We start from the raw sequence: 18752 nt of genomic DNA, 5'->3' as shown, positions 1-18752 counted from the left end.
AGTATCAGCGCTATTGAGGGCGCTGTAAAAAAATACAATGTGTTGTCAAAAAGTAATGGGGATTTTTTAATTTTATGGGCTTTACACATCAGCTTTTCAAAATTTTTTGATCTTGTTGGTACAAGTGTTCCTGATGTATGCATTTTCATCTGTTTTAAATCTTTAGTTTATTGTTGACAATCAAAAACGTCATGCATGTTTTTGAGTGCTCGGCGAATTTTTACTTTTGGAAAAGGTGGATCAAAGAATTTTCATTAAATTTTGCTTGAAAAGTGAAATAAAGTGCAGCGCCATACTTGAAATGTTGACTGTGGCTTTTGGTGAATCTACTATGAGTAAGACAAGAGTTTATGTGAGGTATGAATGTTTGAAAGAGTGTTGAGAAAACGCTGAAGACAACAACTGCCGTGGACACCTTAGTGTGGTGTCACTGCCAGACACCACACTTGCTAGGTGGTAGCTTAAATCGGCCGCGGTCCATTAGTACATGTCGGACCCGCGTGTCGCCACTGTGTGATCGCAGACCGAGCGCCACCACACGGCAGGTCTCGAGAGACGTACGAGAACTCGCAACAGTTGTACGGCGGTGTTGCTAGCGACTATACTGACGAAGCCTTTGCTCTCATTTGCTGAGAGACAGTTAGAATAGCCTTCAGCTAAGTTAATGGCTACGACTTAGCAAGGCGCCAATTGTCACAGTGCATGTATCTTACGAGTCTCATTTGTATAGTCAAGAGAGATGTATCACAAGGATTGATTAAAAGTTAAGTATATTCCAAAGATACGTATTTTCTTTACAGTATTCAATACGTATCCTGTTCCAGACTTGACGCCAGTCGGCGTGTGTGTACGTGTGCCTTTCGGCCTCCTCCTCAGTGTGGCGTGACTAGCTTGTCACGCCACAACACTTAGCACATCAATAATTGATGACAATGTGTAAGAAGTAACGAAATGGTTCTAGAAAATCATTGAATCATCATCAGAGAGGTTGCTAATGATGTTGGCATATCTTTTGCCTCATGCCGAGCAATTTTTCAGATGTTTCGGGCATTAAACATGTAGCAGTAAAGTTTATTCCAAAATTGTTGAATTTCGACCAAAAACATTGTGTAGACATTGCTCAGGAATTTCTAAATAAAGTCAACAATAACCCAGAACTTCTAAAGAAAGCCTGCTCCGATAGCTGAGTGGCCAGCGCGGTGGTCTGTCACACCAAGGGGCCCAGGTTCGATTCCTGGCAGGGTCGGAGATTTTCTCCGCTCAGGGACTGGGTGTTGTGTTGCCCTCGTTATCATTTCATCATCATCAGTGAAAGGCAATGGGACACTGGGATCACTTCCCTAGACGCTCATGAGGTGGACCTCTCTGACGAGTCTTCCTCCATGACCAGACCTGCCGTAAGGCAGAACACAAAGTTTTTTATAAAGAAAGTTATAACTGGTGATGAAACATGGGTATGACATCGAAACGAAGGCCCAATCATCCAAAATGAATTTGCCTGGAGCTTGAAGACTGAAAAAAATTCGACAAGTCTGATCACAAGTGAAGGTCTTCCTTACTATTTCCTTCGATTAAAATGGGATAGTGCATCATGAGTTCCTGCCTTATGGTCATATGGTCAATGAGGAATAATACATGGAAGTTTTGCACTATATGCATGAAGTAATCTAAAACAAATTACCAGAACTGTGGCAAACCTACACATGAAAATGCAATAGTGCTACCACTCGTTCCTCAATGCTTGTTCATGATTTTTTTTGGCAAAAAACAAAACCATTATGTTGCCTTAGCCACCATATTTGGCAGACATCGTCCCCTGTGACTTCTTTCTAATACTGAAGCTGAAGAGAACCATGAGAGGATGTAGTTTTGCCACCATTGATGAAATAAAAACAGAATCACTGAAGAAGCTGAACAACATAATGGAAAGTGAGTTGCAGACGTGCTTCCAAGATTGGAAAAAGTGCTGGCACAAATGCATTATATCTGATGGGGATTGCCTTGAAGAAAACAAAGTTGTTGATGATGAATAAATAGAGATTTAAAAAAAAAAAAAAAAAAAAAAAAAAAAAAAAAAAAAAAACCATTATTTTTTGATCACTCCTTGTACATGAAGTCACAGGTTGTGTGGTGAGTACTTATTTTATTTATGCGTTTCGATTCTCGCTCACTTTGTATTACAGGTAAGATAGATGACTCCACACCTATGTATGACTCATTGACCCAAACCTTGATTAATCTTATGATGACGTATAAATCGAAACATGTAGTCAAAGAACATAGTCACCACACAACCTGTGACTTCCATGTATTTCTTATATCGTCCGTAATAGCACTGATACAAACACCATATTACGTAAAAATGAACGTGTGCTTCTAACATGACTTCACGTCACCCCTGTGTCTGTGAAAACTGCAAAGTGTTCCACGGATTCTATGCAAGGTTTTGTTTATGGGTGAAGGATTATTTGCAAATCAGTCTTTGCAATATGCAATAGTGGTCAGTTGAAAATCCATGTTCTCAAAGAGGATAAACAACAACCATGGTTCGTCAACATATTTCCAAGAAGTGCATCACTGATTACTATTTTATTGATGGGATTCTAAATAACCAAGAGTACCTACCTTTTCCTAATAGATACTCTGCTGCTATTGGAAAAAATTCGATTGGGCAAAAGGCAATTTTTATGGTACTAACATGACTCTGAAATACCATCCATTCTGCACAGATAATTACAGACCTCCTCAACAGAATATTTGGAGACCACTGGACTGGCCATTTTGTAAACAAAAAATTGCCTGCATGCTCACCAGATTCAACATTTCTGGGTTTCTGTTGGAGGGAAAATTAAAATATGAGGTCTGAAAGAAAACACTGATGACTCCCAAAGACATGAAATGCCTTATAACAATGGCATGTGCTGTGATAAGTCCAAGTTCAAAAATGGCTCAAATGGCTCTGAGCACTATGGGACTCAACTGCTGAGGTCATTAGTCCCCTAGAACTTAGAACTAGTTAAACCTAACTAACCTAAGGACATCACAAACATCCATGCCCGAGGCAGGATTCGAACCTGCGACCGTAGCGGTCTTGCGGTTCCAGACTGCAGCGCCTTTAACCGCACGGCCACTTCGGCCGGCTAAGTCCAAGTTCAACATGTAGTATAGTCAGTCTGGAATTACTTTACAGCATGTATCAATGCTCAAGGTCAACATTTTGAGCACTTGGTATGACAGTCAAAACAACAAACACACAAACCACACCTGAGATACATGTTTGCTTATACTTGGTACAGAAGGGCAGATGTTTGTGAGAGATTTTCTCCTGAAAGCTGAACAGTAGTTTGTGATTTAGTTGTCTTGTTGCTAACTGATAAAGTTTTACAAATGATACGCCACTGAAGTCTTCTTTGAACACACTTTCCAATGCCACAGAAAAAGAATATGTATTCCCACAAAAAAATGAACAGACAGTATCATAACTTGGCAGCTATAAACATTAAAAATTACTTGCTTACATCTTAAAATTCGACAAACAGTCTGCTATAACTTAACAAAAACTATACCCTGATATACAGGGTGTACATAAAGTCTGGGAGCACTTTCAATTATTTATTGCATGAGAACCAAACATTGTACAGATAGCATACATATGTCATTTTGAAGAGAAACTCTTAAAGTTTTTTTCACGTATACCGCCACAGCTTAGTTTGATAACTTGCCGATAGTCGGCGCTAGTCGCAAACATGGCAAGTTCAGGTGCGGAGCGAGCTTTCTGTGTTGGAGTTCGACAAAAACAAGTGTGCTACAGCTGTTTAGTGGATGTATAGAACCAAGTACGGTAAGAAGTCACCAACAAGGAAGGTCATTTACCACTGGCACAAAAAATTCATTATGACAGGTTGCTTGTGCCCGGCAAAGAGAGGCAGACATTCCAGTGTGAGTGAAATGTTTGTGGAGTGCATATGGCAAGAATTTGATTACCGTATTGACGTCTGCTGGGTCACTCAGGGTTCGCATATCGAATGTTTTCAAAAAAACTTTCAGAGTTTGTCTTCAAAACGCAATATGTATGACATCTGTAGAATGTTTAGTTCTTGTGCAATAAACAATTGAAAGTGTTCCCGGACTTTATGTACACCCTGTATTTATTTATGCTGGATGTATTTTGAGTGGCATGCCTCATCTGTCTGTATTACAGATAGAAAGACATGGAAAGGCAATGAAGGAGAATGGGGAATACCTGGATGCAAATGGAGATGTTAGAGGAAAGAATTAAAAGACTCACAAGAGCTGAGTATATGTTACATGAATGATTGCCTACTAGAATCCAGAGAGTTACCAACCAAGCAGCCATCAACCGATGTAATCTGCAAAACAAAATTTTCTGTTGTTATTACAGTGTCTACAGCCATTTAGTATTACTGGTAATCCTGGGGCAGTTGCCATTCTGTCAATGCAGGAAGCTGAAAGGAATTTGTAAAGGTGTTGATGGATATGTTATAATCAAAAAGTGGCTCTTCCGTTGGCTGTGTATGTCTTCACAAAGGTAGGGGCTGGATCAGGTTGCAGAGGTGGGGTCTGCGAAAGTCTGGAAATGGGACAGCTCTGGACTATTACAACAGTAAGTGAATAATAAAAAAAAGAGACTGGTAAGAAACATATGACATATTTTACTGGTCAGGACAGCAATTATAAATCAAACATCTCAGAGAAATAAACTTTCCTCTATGAAAGTAACATACTACAATTTCTTTGTTTCACGACTTAATGGATCACTCGATGTGATCGTATAAGTTAACTGGCAGTGACAACTGACTAAGAATTCTATATTCACATTTATATAAGTACTACAGTTTCCATACAATTTAATCCTGTGTACATGTAGCAGACATGATGATGTATAACATCTTCATACTGAAGATCCTGTAGTGGAAACTGGGAGTGCTGTACGATAATGGGTGTTCTTTGTCTAACACTTTCTTACTGATGCAAAATGCACAAAACTAAACATTGTGTGCAACCCATAACAAGAAACAACTGTTTCTTATCTCATCTGAATAACACGATAAATGTTATTTTCCTTTATACAAGAAATCAAAGATTAAAAGTATATTTCATTCTGATCTAGACTGGGATTCACAGGGAGAACAGTAAGAACCTCTTTCCCATTATAAATAATGATATACAAGTGAGCTAACAAAATGAATAAATTATGTTATCGTCTAAAGCCACAAGGATACTATATAACATGCTACTGAAAGTGTTGCTATTTTTAAGATACTTCTAGAACTACCGTATAAACTGCAACACTGATTACGTTACAAATACGTAACTCAGAAACCTATATGCTTTAAAACTGGCATACAGTACTGTATATATGTCATCTATACAAAAATTGTTCACTGTGAAATGACAAACATATGTGGACCATTTCCAAAATTAATATCACACAATTCTGTAACAGTAGCATGACAGCAAAACAATTTATCTATATACAATGCTACAGTTAAACAAACTAATCTCTTTAACATATGATTTTGTATACTGTTATCTTTGAAAATATAATAAAATAGCTGCTGTAACATAATTCTTGCCATTACAGCAACTCTCCAAAAAGTGATACACTTCATGAAAAATGAGCCATTACTCTACTCTTGATACAATTTTTCTAAAAGCCACTATATAATGCAATTACGATGCCATGTTTTTTGTGCTGAATACCTTGCACACAAACAGTTTATATGTTACCTTTGTCATTACTGAATCTACTTCATACAAATCCACTGAATCTACGCTTACTGACAGATTATGTAATCTCTTGTATATTTTCAGTTTCATGTTATTTATACTTATTGCTTTAGGGATTAACAAAGGACACTACTACTCCTATGAAAGCCTAATTTATAAACGAAATAGGCAACAACAAAACATACTTCACTTAAAAGTATCACAATATGTTTTAAAAACAAATTGTTATCAATCTGTGAAGAACAAATAGTACAATTTTGAATGAGACACTAACAAAAAAGATTTACTGTATTGTAATGTTCAAAGCACTTGGCTTTAAAGTAGCTCAGGGTAGGAGGGCAATGCTAAAACGTGCTGGGATGGTAGCCATCAATGTCCTTACATTATATACATTACAACAAACACAAATGCACATAAATAACCACCATAGTGATAGCGGTTTGGAAAAAAAAAATTGTACGAGATTCATTTATTTGTGGAGTGCTATTTCCTACAAATATTACAGAAGTATATTCCAACAGAGAACTCCAGATGGCAAGACATATTTCAATTATCATACAAGTTATACTATAACACGGACAAATTGTTTAACATTGGTAGTACATTACTTCATAGTCAGTCAACAGCGACAGGGAATATATAATGCTTCTTGAAACATATTCTACACCATGTAAGTCGGGGAGTGAGGGAACTATGGAACAATCGAGTGTACAACTCCCAATTAAATTTAACATACAAAAAAAATGTTTCACATTAACGACATTTTACATACACGTAACAACTGACCAATGGAGCTATTACAGCAGTACCATCAGAATAGAATCAGGGAGAAAATACACATAAGCGCTTTTTTTAAAACATAAAATGGTATTGCTACAATACTTTAAAAGTAGTCACTGATATCAATATCACTACTGAGCAAATTCAGATTGGTCAAAAATGAAATGCCCAAGTTTTAGTGTTCAACAAATTCACTAAAATGGCTAAGATCTGACTGCATGATTCAATGGAAGTCTCCTATACCATCTTGCATTCCATCTTATTAGTAAACCATTCAGCAGTTTATATTATTAGTAATCACGTTTTTGGAGGGCCCTGCTGTAGGTGTGATCAAGCTGACAACTATATATAACATGCTCAGCGAGCAATCAATCTGATACTATTCGTCGTTGTCTCTTCTGAGGTGGAGATATGCAGTCATCATCAGAGCCTGCTGTTGTATCATATGCATACTGAGGAAGCCACTTCTGCAATAGGCTATCAAAAAATTCTTCTAAAGTTTTTGCATCTTGGTAAACTTGGCTCTCCTTCTGCAAAAGACAAAGAAAAGCATCTCTTCACAATTATTGTTAAGTATTAGTTCCAAACAGTAAACTATAGCAATTTTCCAATATACATTTTTTTTCATTTGTACAGATGGACTGCTACACTCTCAAGTTGAGGAATATTCCATTACTGTTAACAAGTATCTTTTACAAGTCACATACTGGTTTTTCAGTTTTGGTTTTCTAATAAATACTATAGATGGCAGTTATAAGAGTCGAGGGACATGAAAGGGAAGCAGTGGTTGGGAAGGGAGTAAGACAGGGTTGTAGCCTCTCCCCGATGTTGTTCAATCTGTATATTGAGCAAGCAGTAAAGGAAACAAAAGAAAAATTCGGGGTAGGTATTAAAATTCATGGAGAAGAAATAAAAACTTTGAGGTTCGCCGATGACATTGTAATTCTGTCAGAGACAGCAAAGGACTTGGAAGAGCAGTTGAACGGAATGGACAGTGTCTTGAAAGGAGGATATAAGATGAACATCAAGAAAAGCAAAACAAGGATAATGGAATGTAGTCTAATGAAGTCGGGTGATGCTGAGGGAATTAGATTAGGAAATGAGACACTTAAAGTAGTAAAGGAGTTTTGCTATTTGGGGAGCAAAATAACTGATGATGGTCGAAGTAGAGAGGATATAAAATGTAGACTGGCAATGGCAAGGAAAGTGTTTCTGAAGAAGAGAAATTTGTTAACATCGAGTATAGATTTAAGTGTCAGGAAGTCATTTCTGAAAGTATTTGTATGGAGTGTAGCCATGTATGGAAGTGAAACATGGACGATAAATAGTTTGGACAAGAAGAGAATAGAAGCTTTGGAAATGTGGTGCTACAGAAGAATGCTGAAGATTAGATGGGTAGATCACATAACTAATGAGGAAGTATTGAATAGGATTGGGGAGAAGAGAAGTTTGTGGCACAACTTGACCAGAAGAAGGGATCGGTTGGTAGGACATGTTCTGAGGCATCAAGGGATCACCAATTTAGTATTGGAGGGCAGCGTGGAGGGTAAAAATCGTAGAGGGAGACCAAGAGATGAATACACTAAGCAGATTCAGAAGGATGTAGGTTGCAGTAGGTACTGGGAGATGAAAAAGTTTGCACAGGATAGAGTAGCATGGAGAGCTGCATCAAACCAGTCTCAGGACTGAAGACCACAACAACAACAACAACTATAGAGTGAACATATGAGAGGAAACACACAGATTACAGCTCTCGTGGAAAGATCGTAATCTCAAAAGGGTGTGAAAATTTAGAATGTCACATATTCACTATAACCTAAATGTTTGTAAATTCCTCAAGAACATTTTACTGCAGAGACTACTAGCAAATTAAAAATCCAACTCAAATGGTGAAGCATTGGGCCATAATTATGGAATGTTTGGGAAGCTGATACCATCTTTTCTACTGCAGTAATCCTAATTAAGGTTACAAACATATCTAGTGCCATTTCAAGTTGTAAAGATGTCAGCACATGAGAGGCAGAAAGTATTCCTAAAAGACTCACTTCCGACAAGGCGCTGTGCCAGATGATTCAGATCAAGATCCAGTCCTTGTGAGGTACTGGTTAACAGGTACCCAATAGTAGAACTGAGAATCTGGTAAGGAATATATGGAGTTCAACAAAATCCAGTGGACAATGGGAATGTTTCAACTATTCAAGTCACCAGGTCTTTGTTGCAACAAGCAGGAGAGTGATTAATCACACTCCTATGCAGACTGTTTAAGAGTCAGTTTTGGTGCCGTTGTCATTCTTAATACTTGGAGAACAGTGAAAGTTGTTTCCAGTATGGAGCAAGGAAGAATGATCATTCAAGGCTAAGGACATGAGACTTATCAATTTGTTCTCCTTTCACCTAAAGACATAAGAAAAACTAGTTAGCATGCATGTTGCAGAAAGAAGGTGAACTGAAGTTTCTCTAAATAAAAACCAACACTCTTACTAAACAGCACACAAAACAGCACTTCCATCAACTTGTTGCAAAAGCACTACATTTCCAGGGAATGACACTCTGCATAATCCTGAATACTGTGAGGGCTCGCAGCAATACAAGCTTTGAACCTATGGGAAAAGTCACAGAAGGGCATGACATTAAGACCAACATATCTAGGTAGAATAGGTGGATTAAGACAGTGATGAGAAGACAAAAGGTCAAAGCCACCATGATAGATGTCAAACTAGTGATAAATACCGCTAGAGGGCGTTTGCAAGATGGGATCTTGTCCCTGCTACCAGGCAACTTAGTGGTGAATGAACTCATTAAGAAGCTAAATGCTGGACTATTTTTGCCAAGGATATGCAGATGATTTAGTCATAGTAATATTTGGTAAGATTGCAAGAACTGTTAGAATATTGGCACACTGTGCTCCGAGTATTGTGTAAAATTGGTGTAGGAAACAGGATTCAAGGGTTAGTATCATTCTTGAGATAGCTTATCCAGAACAAGTACTGGAATCTTCAGCTCTTCGACGAAATTCCATCAGTAGAGGGAGTCAGTGAAGTACTTAGGAGTAGCCCTGAATGTGAAACTTACAAGCACCATCACAAAAAGAAAACTTATGGGACTACAATGTGGTGGAATACAATAGCAAAAAAGCTGGCTGCTAAGGAGCTCAGGAAGATGTAGAGATTGGCCTACCCAGTAATAATGAGTGGAATTAGCCACACTCCCACTGCGGAGTTGGATACCACACTCGACATGCTGTCCCCCCTTCTCCAATTACATCACTGGGTTACAATGAAAGCTGCAGTAGGGATCTTTAGGATTTCCAGAATCCCACACTAATATAATGAAAGTGGTAAACATAGCAGTGGTCTGGGAAATGCCAGCTGACTGTACAATAAACCTTTCTATGTAACCATAGGGAGCAGGGAGCATGGAAGGGTGAACCACAATACTGTTCAGCTGATGTAGTCTGGTTTACTGACGGGTCAAAAATGGGTGAAGGTGCTGGAGGTGGCGTACACAGTGTGCAGCCTCAAATGAAGAGTACAGTCTCACTAAGGAGGCTGCTGTGGTATTCACAATCAGAGTATGCACAGAGGAAAATCTACATAGGCATTACAAGGATTGTAACATCTACATTCATTCAGACAGTCAAGTAGCTGTGAAATCTGTGTCAGCCCCTGGAACAAGATCAAGTATCACTGCAGAACATTATGAAATCTTTGTGAGGCTAGGGTACAGCAACAGGGTAAACTTGCTGTGGGTTCCTAGTCACTCGGAATTAGTGGTTATGAACAAGCTGTTACGCTGGCCAGGGCATGCACTATGACTCAGTCAGTTGGACCGGAACTTACATCAACCATCATTAAGGCAAAGGTAAAATCTAAATTAAATGGCCAGATCAGGAGGTACATGTAGAACAGTGGACTAAAACCCAAAAACAACCATGATAAGCAAAATGCCAAAATCATGTTTTAAAAGAAGTTCTGTAATTCTGGGCTTGAACAGGAGGCAGATTAAACTCTCATTAGGTCTAATAACTGGCCTGGAAACTTCAGGAAACACCTGCACATGATGGCTATAGAGAAAGGAACTCTAAGTGCAGTCTATATGTTATGGGGGACGAAACACATTACATTTAATCTTTCAATGTGATGCACTGGAAGCCAAAAGACACAAAATATTTGAGCCATTATTCATGAAGAAACTGTGGCAAGCAAAGATGTTTAAAAATACTCCTAAAACTTTTTAAGTGTGCTGGTTGTCTTTTCTAGAATGGCAGAGAGATACTACATAATAAACTCAGTCTCAGTGCAGGCAACAGGGTGCTAGGACCACCGTTGTTTTATCTACCTGGTTAAATCAAATCAAAACAAACCAAACCAAATCAGTCACCTGCTCAAATATTTTTTGTTCCTTCATTAACAATCCATAGCCTAACAACTAATAAAAATTTAACAACATATACAAAGACATGGATGCATACATCGCCGCTGTCCCTCCTCCTCACATGCACACAGGGGGAGTCGGAGGGAGGGAGGGGGAGGGAGGGAGGGAGGGGGAGGGAGGGAGGGGGAGGGAGAGAGAGAGAGAGAGAGAGAGAGAGAGAGAGAGAGAGAGACTTCATTGATTTTCTTTAGAGGGAAATCATGCTTACAGACAAATTTATTATGGTCAGGTCTTTGTTTCAATACAAGAGAGATACCAGCCACGTACTACTCCCACATACCACTAAACAGTCTGTAAATTACACAGAACTGATACGGATAAGCAAACCCACATAACATAACATTTGAATTGATCTTTCGACATGGTGACTGGTTTTAAATGCGTGACACAACAAAACAAATTTTGAATTGCATAGAACCCACACAACATAACAGTTGCATGTAAATAAAGAACTGACATTTTGTTATACATTCACTACAAGTTTTTCCTGACTCCAACACTTCAATATAGTAAGAACTTATGTATTATAAAGCAGTATACTATACACTGCTAGGGTTACAGGACATCAGCCAAACACTGATAATGTAAGCCTCAACACTTTGTGCAAAATGAAACTGACAAGCCTGATCCTACTTTGGCAGTTGATAAAAAAGAAAAAAAACGGGTAGAATGCAAGGACAAAGACAGCATCTCACTTTAAGTACTCTAATAAAGCCCTGTAATTACATTTTTAATAGAGAACAGGAGCGTAAGAATGGATTCTTAAAAAGAAACACAAACCTATTCACTGTTCTAGATATCCTGTAACATGCATTATTTTTCTAACTTATTGAAGTCATACCATTGTGACTGGCAATAATTTCTTTTGTTTTAGAAATAACTGTTCTCTGTTACACTTCTCTTGCTTTGTTTTTGCTGCCACCAAAACACACAGACATATACTTATGCACCCCCCCCCCCTCACTCACTCATGCACACACGCGCACAAACACACAAATACAAACACACACACACACACACACACACACACACACACACACACACACACACACACACACGTAATCACAGTACACATTAAAAAAAGAAAAACCTATTCACACCTGATTTCAGTAGGGACATCTAAAACACTAATACATACATGCATTTCCCATTATTCAAGAACAATGCACAAGCTTTCAAAGAATGCATTGATATGCTGTTGCATTGAAAGCACTCTCCTACTTCCTACACTTGTACCATTAACAGACAACAGATAAATAGCTTAACCACCTGTTAGTGCAACAAAACAAGTTCTGTTGAAATGTAAGACTTTTTTTTTGGGCAGAGTAGGTTAGTGGAAATCAGTGAAGTGTTACATTAAGCACATGCACAAAATCTAAAATACATTCATACTGTCCAATAAGGTAGCATCCGGTAGTTTCACTGCTTGCTCTGCCATGGCAAGTCAAATGTGATTTCACCTTTTAATTGTGGAGGTAGAAATGGAAAATTATGATGAATATAACAAGAGTCCACACACACCTCCCAAAATGTCAGACAGTCTGATGCTGTAATCAGGCAAAGAGGTTGGCACTGCAGAACAGTGTAGGGAGTATCAACAAAAAAGTGAATACACGGACAGTTAAAAATTATGATATGGTGAAGAAAGGGATGCTATTTCAAGAGAAACTCTTCCTGAAGTTTTTCACAGAAGCAATTACATTAATGTTAATTCCTGAACTGAAGTAGTTACTGACTACTGATTCATACTCATCAAATATGATGTGATGGTAATGAGCATAGCTGGTTATTCAGATAGTATTCCAGGATATTTACAGTTGAGAAATTTACACCTTAGAAATAAACAGTAAAAAATAATCTAAGTACTGTGTCACAGATGGTTGTGTAACCCAGACCTTAAATAGAGAAAAAAATTAGATGGCAAGTGTGAGATTCATACAAATGATGATACAAGAAATACCTTGCAGAGCTGTGAACATCAATATACTGTTACTGGTCAACGTTAACTAATGAAGTAAAACACGTTGGTGTAGCCACTTCAGAAGAATAGAACACAAAACAGAACTATATGGTGGTACTTTACTTCACATAAGAGGTAGAAAATGATGATTAGGGACATTATTTACATTTGCGTGTTGCTTAAGTCAAAAACAAGGCAGAGATGGCGAAATTTAGGAAATATCTAAAACAAATAGAAATGCTAGAACATTAGGTGGTAGAGTGGAAATGCCTGATAAAAGGTACATATTTACCTTCTCATTCTTTTTCCAGTCAGAAGTTGAGACACAATGGATTTGCAAAACATTCGCATCTACAGGTCATGGAATCCAGATGACAAAAATAAATAAAGATAGAAAACAGTGCATCGTGATGAACGTGTGAAGAGTAGATTGGCAGAACATGGTTTAATTAGTGCACCTGCACAGATCTTAGATACAGTTGTTTTGACTGTATGCTGTAAGAATTTGGTGTATACAATTTGGTAAGCAATCAGGTTGGCACATTAAACTTATCTAGATGACATTACATATAGTTGGATCACTGGGAGACTACAGATTGGCCATATCATAGTTAAGCAGACCTTGAGTCGATTGCCACATACACTGCTATTTTGTGGATGTGGGAAAAAATCTAGGAGTGAGGAAACACTCAATGACAGCCTTCACACAGTCAACTATGTGCTACAAAATAATGTCTGTGCTATTTTCTTGCTTCAACTGCCCGAAGGCATCTAACAAAATTCTTGCTCTGGCCTGACCTTTTGGCAGCCTCTCACTCACACATCCCTCTGTAAGCTCAGTTACCTGTGCCTTCACAAGAAGGAACCAAAGTTGGTGTTGTAATGAGTGAGCCTATGAAAAGTGGGGCAGTATGCTTGTTCACAGGTCAATCACAGTTTACTGTGGAGTATGAATTCCTCCCATGAGTATGTGGCATGCCCCCACCCGTCACAATCAACTAATATTGGGGAATGCGACAAAAATTAAATAAAATTTTCCAGTGCCTGAAAGATTCACAAAAAGGCAGTGAATCACTTGCATTTGTATTTCACTTCTACCATGCAAATGAATAATTCATTCACCATGCACAAGCCTTCAGTATATGTTTGCAAAACAAAAGCAACAGAATAAGCATGATGAGATGGCTTCATCAACATAATAACGAACAGCTTGAGTTAAGGATGCAAATATGTACCTCTAAGTTGTTTGTTTATATCTACTGTAGGCAGCCTAGGTGGCTTACTTACTATCATGCCTATACTGTCATAAAATTTAAATTAAATTTTTTTAAAATTATAAAAAATTTAAAAAATTCAAGCTGTTCAGTTTTCAAGAATTCAACCAATACTTCTGATACATAAAACAAAAAAAAACAAAAAATTAGTAGTATTACTTGATTGAAGTCTTAATGTTATTCCTTTACAGAAAGTGTCAATACTGATAATACAAGCAATGAATTCATATGTTAAACTTTACTGACTACACTTTGCCTCTCGTATAAATTCTCCTCTCGTCACATGAACATAGAGGTATAATAAGCAGTGTCGCAGTCAATGAATGTGACCATAACACTCAATTCATTATGTGGGGAATTTTTGTAGAATATACAGGCCAAATACCAGAACCCATAGTCTTTACGCAAACAATTTATCTGAATAACAGAAGACAATATTATGAAATGGATAGTTGCTACTCACCAATAGCAGAGATGCTGAGTCACAGATAGGCACAACAAAAAGACTGGCAGAAAGTAAGCTTTCTTTGGCCAACAAGGCCTTCATTGGAACCCCCCCCCCCCCCCCACACACACACACATACACACACAACCACAGTCTCTGGCTCCTGAGGCCTCTGCCAGTCTTTTTGTTGGGCCTATCTGCACTGTATGGTGAGTAGCAAACATCCTTTTCATAATATTGTCATAGTCCACTCTGCACTTTCCATTATTGAATAACAGAAGACATTTGTTTCCATGAAAATACAAAACATTATTTCCATGAAGTTTAATAAGATGACTGACTCTGTTAACAGATAGTCCTATCACACAGCACTACACATAAAAAAAAAACAGCTAATCAATGTGTACATGCTGTATAACTGTCGGTAAATATGACCCTGAATATGAAACTCATAACTTCATAATTTCATTCAAGTCAAAACTGAGCTGCATTTAAAGAAAAAATCAATTTTTAACCAAATATGTCTTCCAACATGCGCCAGACTCTGCACTGGAACAAAACTTTCTGACAGACTCCCTCTTGCATAATAAAACAAACGTGTACATGGAAAATGAATAAACCATATGCTGATTCTTAAGTCTACATTTTTGTACAGAGCAATAGTTAACTTAGATTTTATTACCGGTACTTCACTAACAATTAGAGTTTTGAAATGAATCAAACAATAGTTGTCCTGAAAGTATGAAGCACTAAATAGATTATGTTCACCATGAAGAATGCATTGTAACTTTTGAGATTATAGCTACTGCCAAGTTAATGATTACTGTTGAACCCTCTCAGTGAGCAGCATTAGAAACAATCCTGTTTTGTGCATGAAACTTCAATGGGGCCTCAGAACTGAATGCAGAATGTATGGCATGTATTCTTCAGAACATGATTCATTGGATTCCTTAGTCCCATGAAACCACTTATTGGCTCTTGAGGTTCATAAAATGTGCCTTTGTCAGATGTGTTATAATATCAGAAGATGGCTAGTCTCACATAGGGTACAAAAAGGAGGTACTGAGTTGACTAGTGAGGATCCATACACATACAGGGCATTTTCTTATGGGACAAATCTTACCAACAAATATACTTACTCAAATCAAGTTGGTGGTGTCCCTAAAAAGCCACTTGGGGACTGTCTGTATCCCTTTTTGTAATTCTAATTCTCTACAAACAATACATTCCAACATTATAATGCATCACACCATAGTGGGCAAAATGTCCCCCCCCCCCCTTTCTCCCAAACAATGACATGACAGAGAGGTCTAAAGGGTGAAGTCCATACACCTTAAAATGCCAGAAAAATGTGGTCAACTATGAAAATAACATGGTCCAATACATTATCTATAAGTATTTTGTTACTTCATGAATCAGTGTAAGTTTACATTGCTGTAATTTTATCAACTGGATTCTCTATAATAATAACTACCTATTCCACAAATTCTGCCCAAGTAGTGAAAAGCTAAATCTGTCCTCTTGCATGCCCCGAACCTGCCCCCCCCCCCCCCCCCCCTCAATCCCACTTTTTTCCCCTATTTATTACTCATGTAACTTTGTGTCTGAGTTCTACAGGTATTTTCAAAATTATTTCCCAGCTAATACAAGACTTCAGTGTTGAGTATAATGAAGAATTTGGTGGTATGAAACACTCTCAGCCAAAACCCTTGTTAGTTACCATTTTTTTAAAGCAGAAGCATTGTTCCTTTTAACCAATACAGTAGCATAATATGAGCCCCTTTTGTAAAAGCCATAGTCTTCTTGCAGCCATTCCTGTTACATATTGAAAACTAATGCAATTTAGGTGAAATTGGTTATCGACACCAACAAAGATTGCACATAAGCAGCCAAAGGTAAGTGGTCTTTAAACAGCTATGACTGCAATATCTACCACCACATTGCAGTTGATAGTTTTTTCATGGCAATTAAACAAGACCTTTTTCCAAGCTAGAGCAGCAATATAGCAATATGAATGTCAGCTGCTTACCTTTGATGAAACCGCATTGAGATACACATGAAACGAAACAATAAAAATATTTGAGTGTACACACGTATGCATGACACAGACTTACAAAAATTCTCAAATGACTGTTGATTAATAAGAAATTGCAGAAAAATTAGAGCAATTCCATGCAACTAGAACTGATCATTATTTTACAGGTGTGTACTGCAAAATTAAACAGAAGTGGTAACATCAAAAAGTACTTTTATGAAAGTAAGAGACTCTTGACATGACTGTTACACAGTAATATTCTATGACACAAATGCAGTGAATAGTAACCATCTGTAATCTGGTTGCATGACTGCATTTTTGTCTCATTAGGTATCTAGTCCACAAATTTCAGTTTTGTGTACTGTATTATGAAAACAAATTGCGCTCTACTTGGAAAAACTATAAAGCTGACATTCTGTGTAACTCTAAAATTGAATCTCTAGTAATTGTTTCATGCACATCTATTGTCCTTAACTGCAAAATTAAGACATCAGTCAGACGAAAATTGAAATTTTCAAAGCAGTTGTTGATAATTTAGTTTGGTGTCACTTTAAAGACCAATCTTCTATCTTTGGTCTAAAAAAATTCTCAGTGAAAATAATATATAGGCATTAATGGTAATGAAAATTTATATAATTTATTTAGAAATATGTTTAGTTGACTTTTTTCAATTTAGAAGTGAATCACACTATGCTGATCTGAAGACAATGGTGCTATCATGTTAATGATTTTTCTCTCTCTGTGCAGAAGAAAAATTACATAGTTATCAATGAAAGAGACAAACTGTGGATGTTCAACAGGATTAATTTGTTTTTGAACTGATTTTGGGCTTAGAAGGCCATCTTATTATGCACCATAATTACTCTCTCCACTGTCTGATAGAATAACTCCTGGCATAATGCAGCTAATGTAAATAAAGTACTTATTTAGCAAGTGCGAGCAACAAGAATACTGAGCAAAGAAGATAATCATTTATGTTGCAAAGTTCTTTTCCATGAACTTTGAATTCCTACACACACTTTCCCATACATTTTCTTCTAAATGATATTTATAGCTGATGATTAACATCAGTTTCAGATCAAATGTTATTAACACAATTACAATATAAGACACAGAAATGATTTTTTATACAAAGAACCTGTAATTTTTTTAACAAATTCAGAAGAAAATCGAGATTTTATCTTACATGTCAGAATAAAATATTTGATTATCTAAATCCAAAAGTTGAAAACTCCTGTTAACAGTGTAAGAAGAAATGAAATTCGTGGCAAAAGGGCCTTTTTCTTTCATCATGACAATATTAAACAAGAACTAGTAGATAATCAGCAATAATGTTCTACCAGTGGTCTTTCTCTTGATTTTCCAAGCTCATTTAAAGCTCCTCATGCACAAAGAATAAATGACAGTGAATGAGAGAGAATTCTTAACACAGTGTACAGATGTAGTTCCTGAAGTAGATTCTCTTTGTAAACAAAACAAAACAGTATGATAGTAGGGATTCCTGGAGAACTTACCCTACCACCCCCCCCCACCCCCCCACTCTCCAAGGAGCAAATAATGTGATCTGGAAAAACCACTAGTCTATAACAATTGGCTCAGCCTTTGGCACATCCACTACCATAAATGGGGGAATATAGCATAATAATAATAATAATAATAATAATAATAATAATATAATAATAATAATAACAGTAATCACAATAGTAAACTCTGTGTGGAACTCCGACATTCCTTGAAGATTCTTCATGACACGGTGTATATACCAAACTCAATGTGTGAGTAAATGACTGAACTTAAAACAGGTTGCATACAAAAAATTAAAAGTTATTGCCTGTTGCTCTTTTTCTTCACCACTCTCCAAGATTTCTGTTGGTTAAAGTGTCAGTTTCATACAATATTATGAAAAGAATAATTGCTACTCACCATATAGCAGAGTTTTTGAGTCGCAGATAGGCACTATAAAAAGACTGGCAGAAACTAAGCTTTCGCGCAACAAGGCCTTCATCGGAAATAGACACAAACACACGACCACAGTCTTTGGCAGCTGAAGCCACACTATGAGCAGCAGCAGCA

The 18752-nt window shown here is 37.3% G+C and overlaps 1 protein-coding gene across 2 annotated transcripts in view; it reads right to left on the bottom strand.

Moving 5' to 3' along the window:
* Positions 1-4656: 4656 nt before the first annotated feature.
* The window catches only part of LOC126198641 (E3 ubiquitin-protein ligase TRIM33-like), a 161003-nt gene continuing 146907 nt past the window's right edge, over positions 4657-18752 (bottom strand). Inside the window, exon 15 of one of the 2 annotated variants that reach the window (XM_049935104.1) lies at positions 4657-7061. In XM_049935104.1, the coding sequence (XP_049791061.1) occupies positions 6900-7061 (162 nt within the window). In that variant the 3' untranslated portion in view covers positions 4657-6899. The remainder of the gene's footprint in view (positions 7062-18752) is intronic. The other variant, XM_049935105.1, reaches the window with a different exon arrangement.

The sequence above is a fragment of the Schistocerca nitens genome, chromosome 8 (genome assembly GCF_023898315.1).
Source record: "Schistocerca nitens isolate TAMUIC-IGC-003100 chromosome 8, iqSchNite1.1, whole genome shotgun sequence".
In the NCBI taxonomy this organism is placed as follows: Eukaryota; Metazoa; Arthropoda; class Insecta; order Orthoptera; family Acrididae; genus Schistocerca; species Schistocerca nitens.
This window is presented reverse-complemented; position numbering and strand designations above follow the sequence as displayed.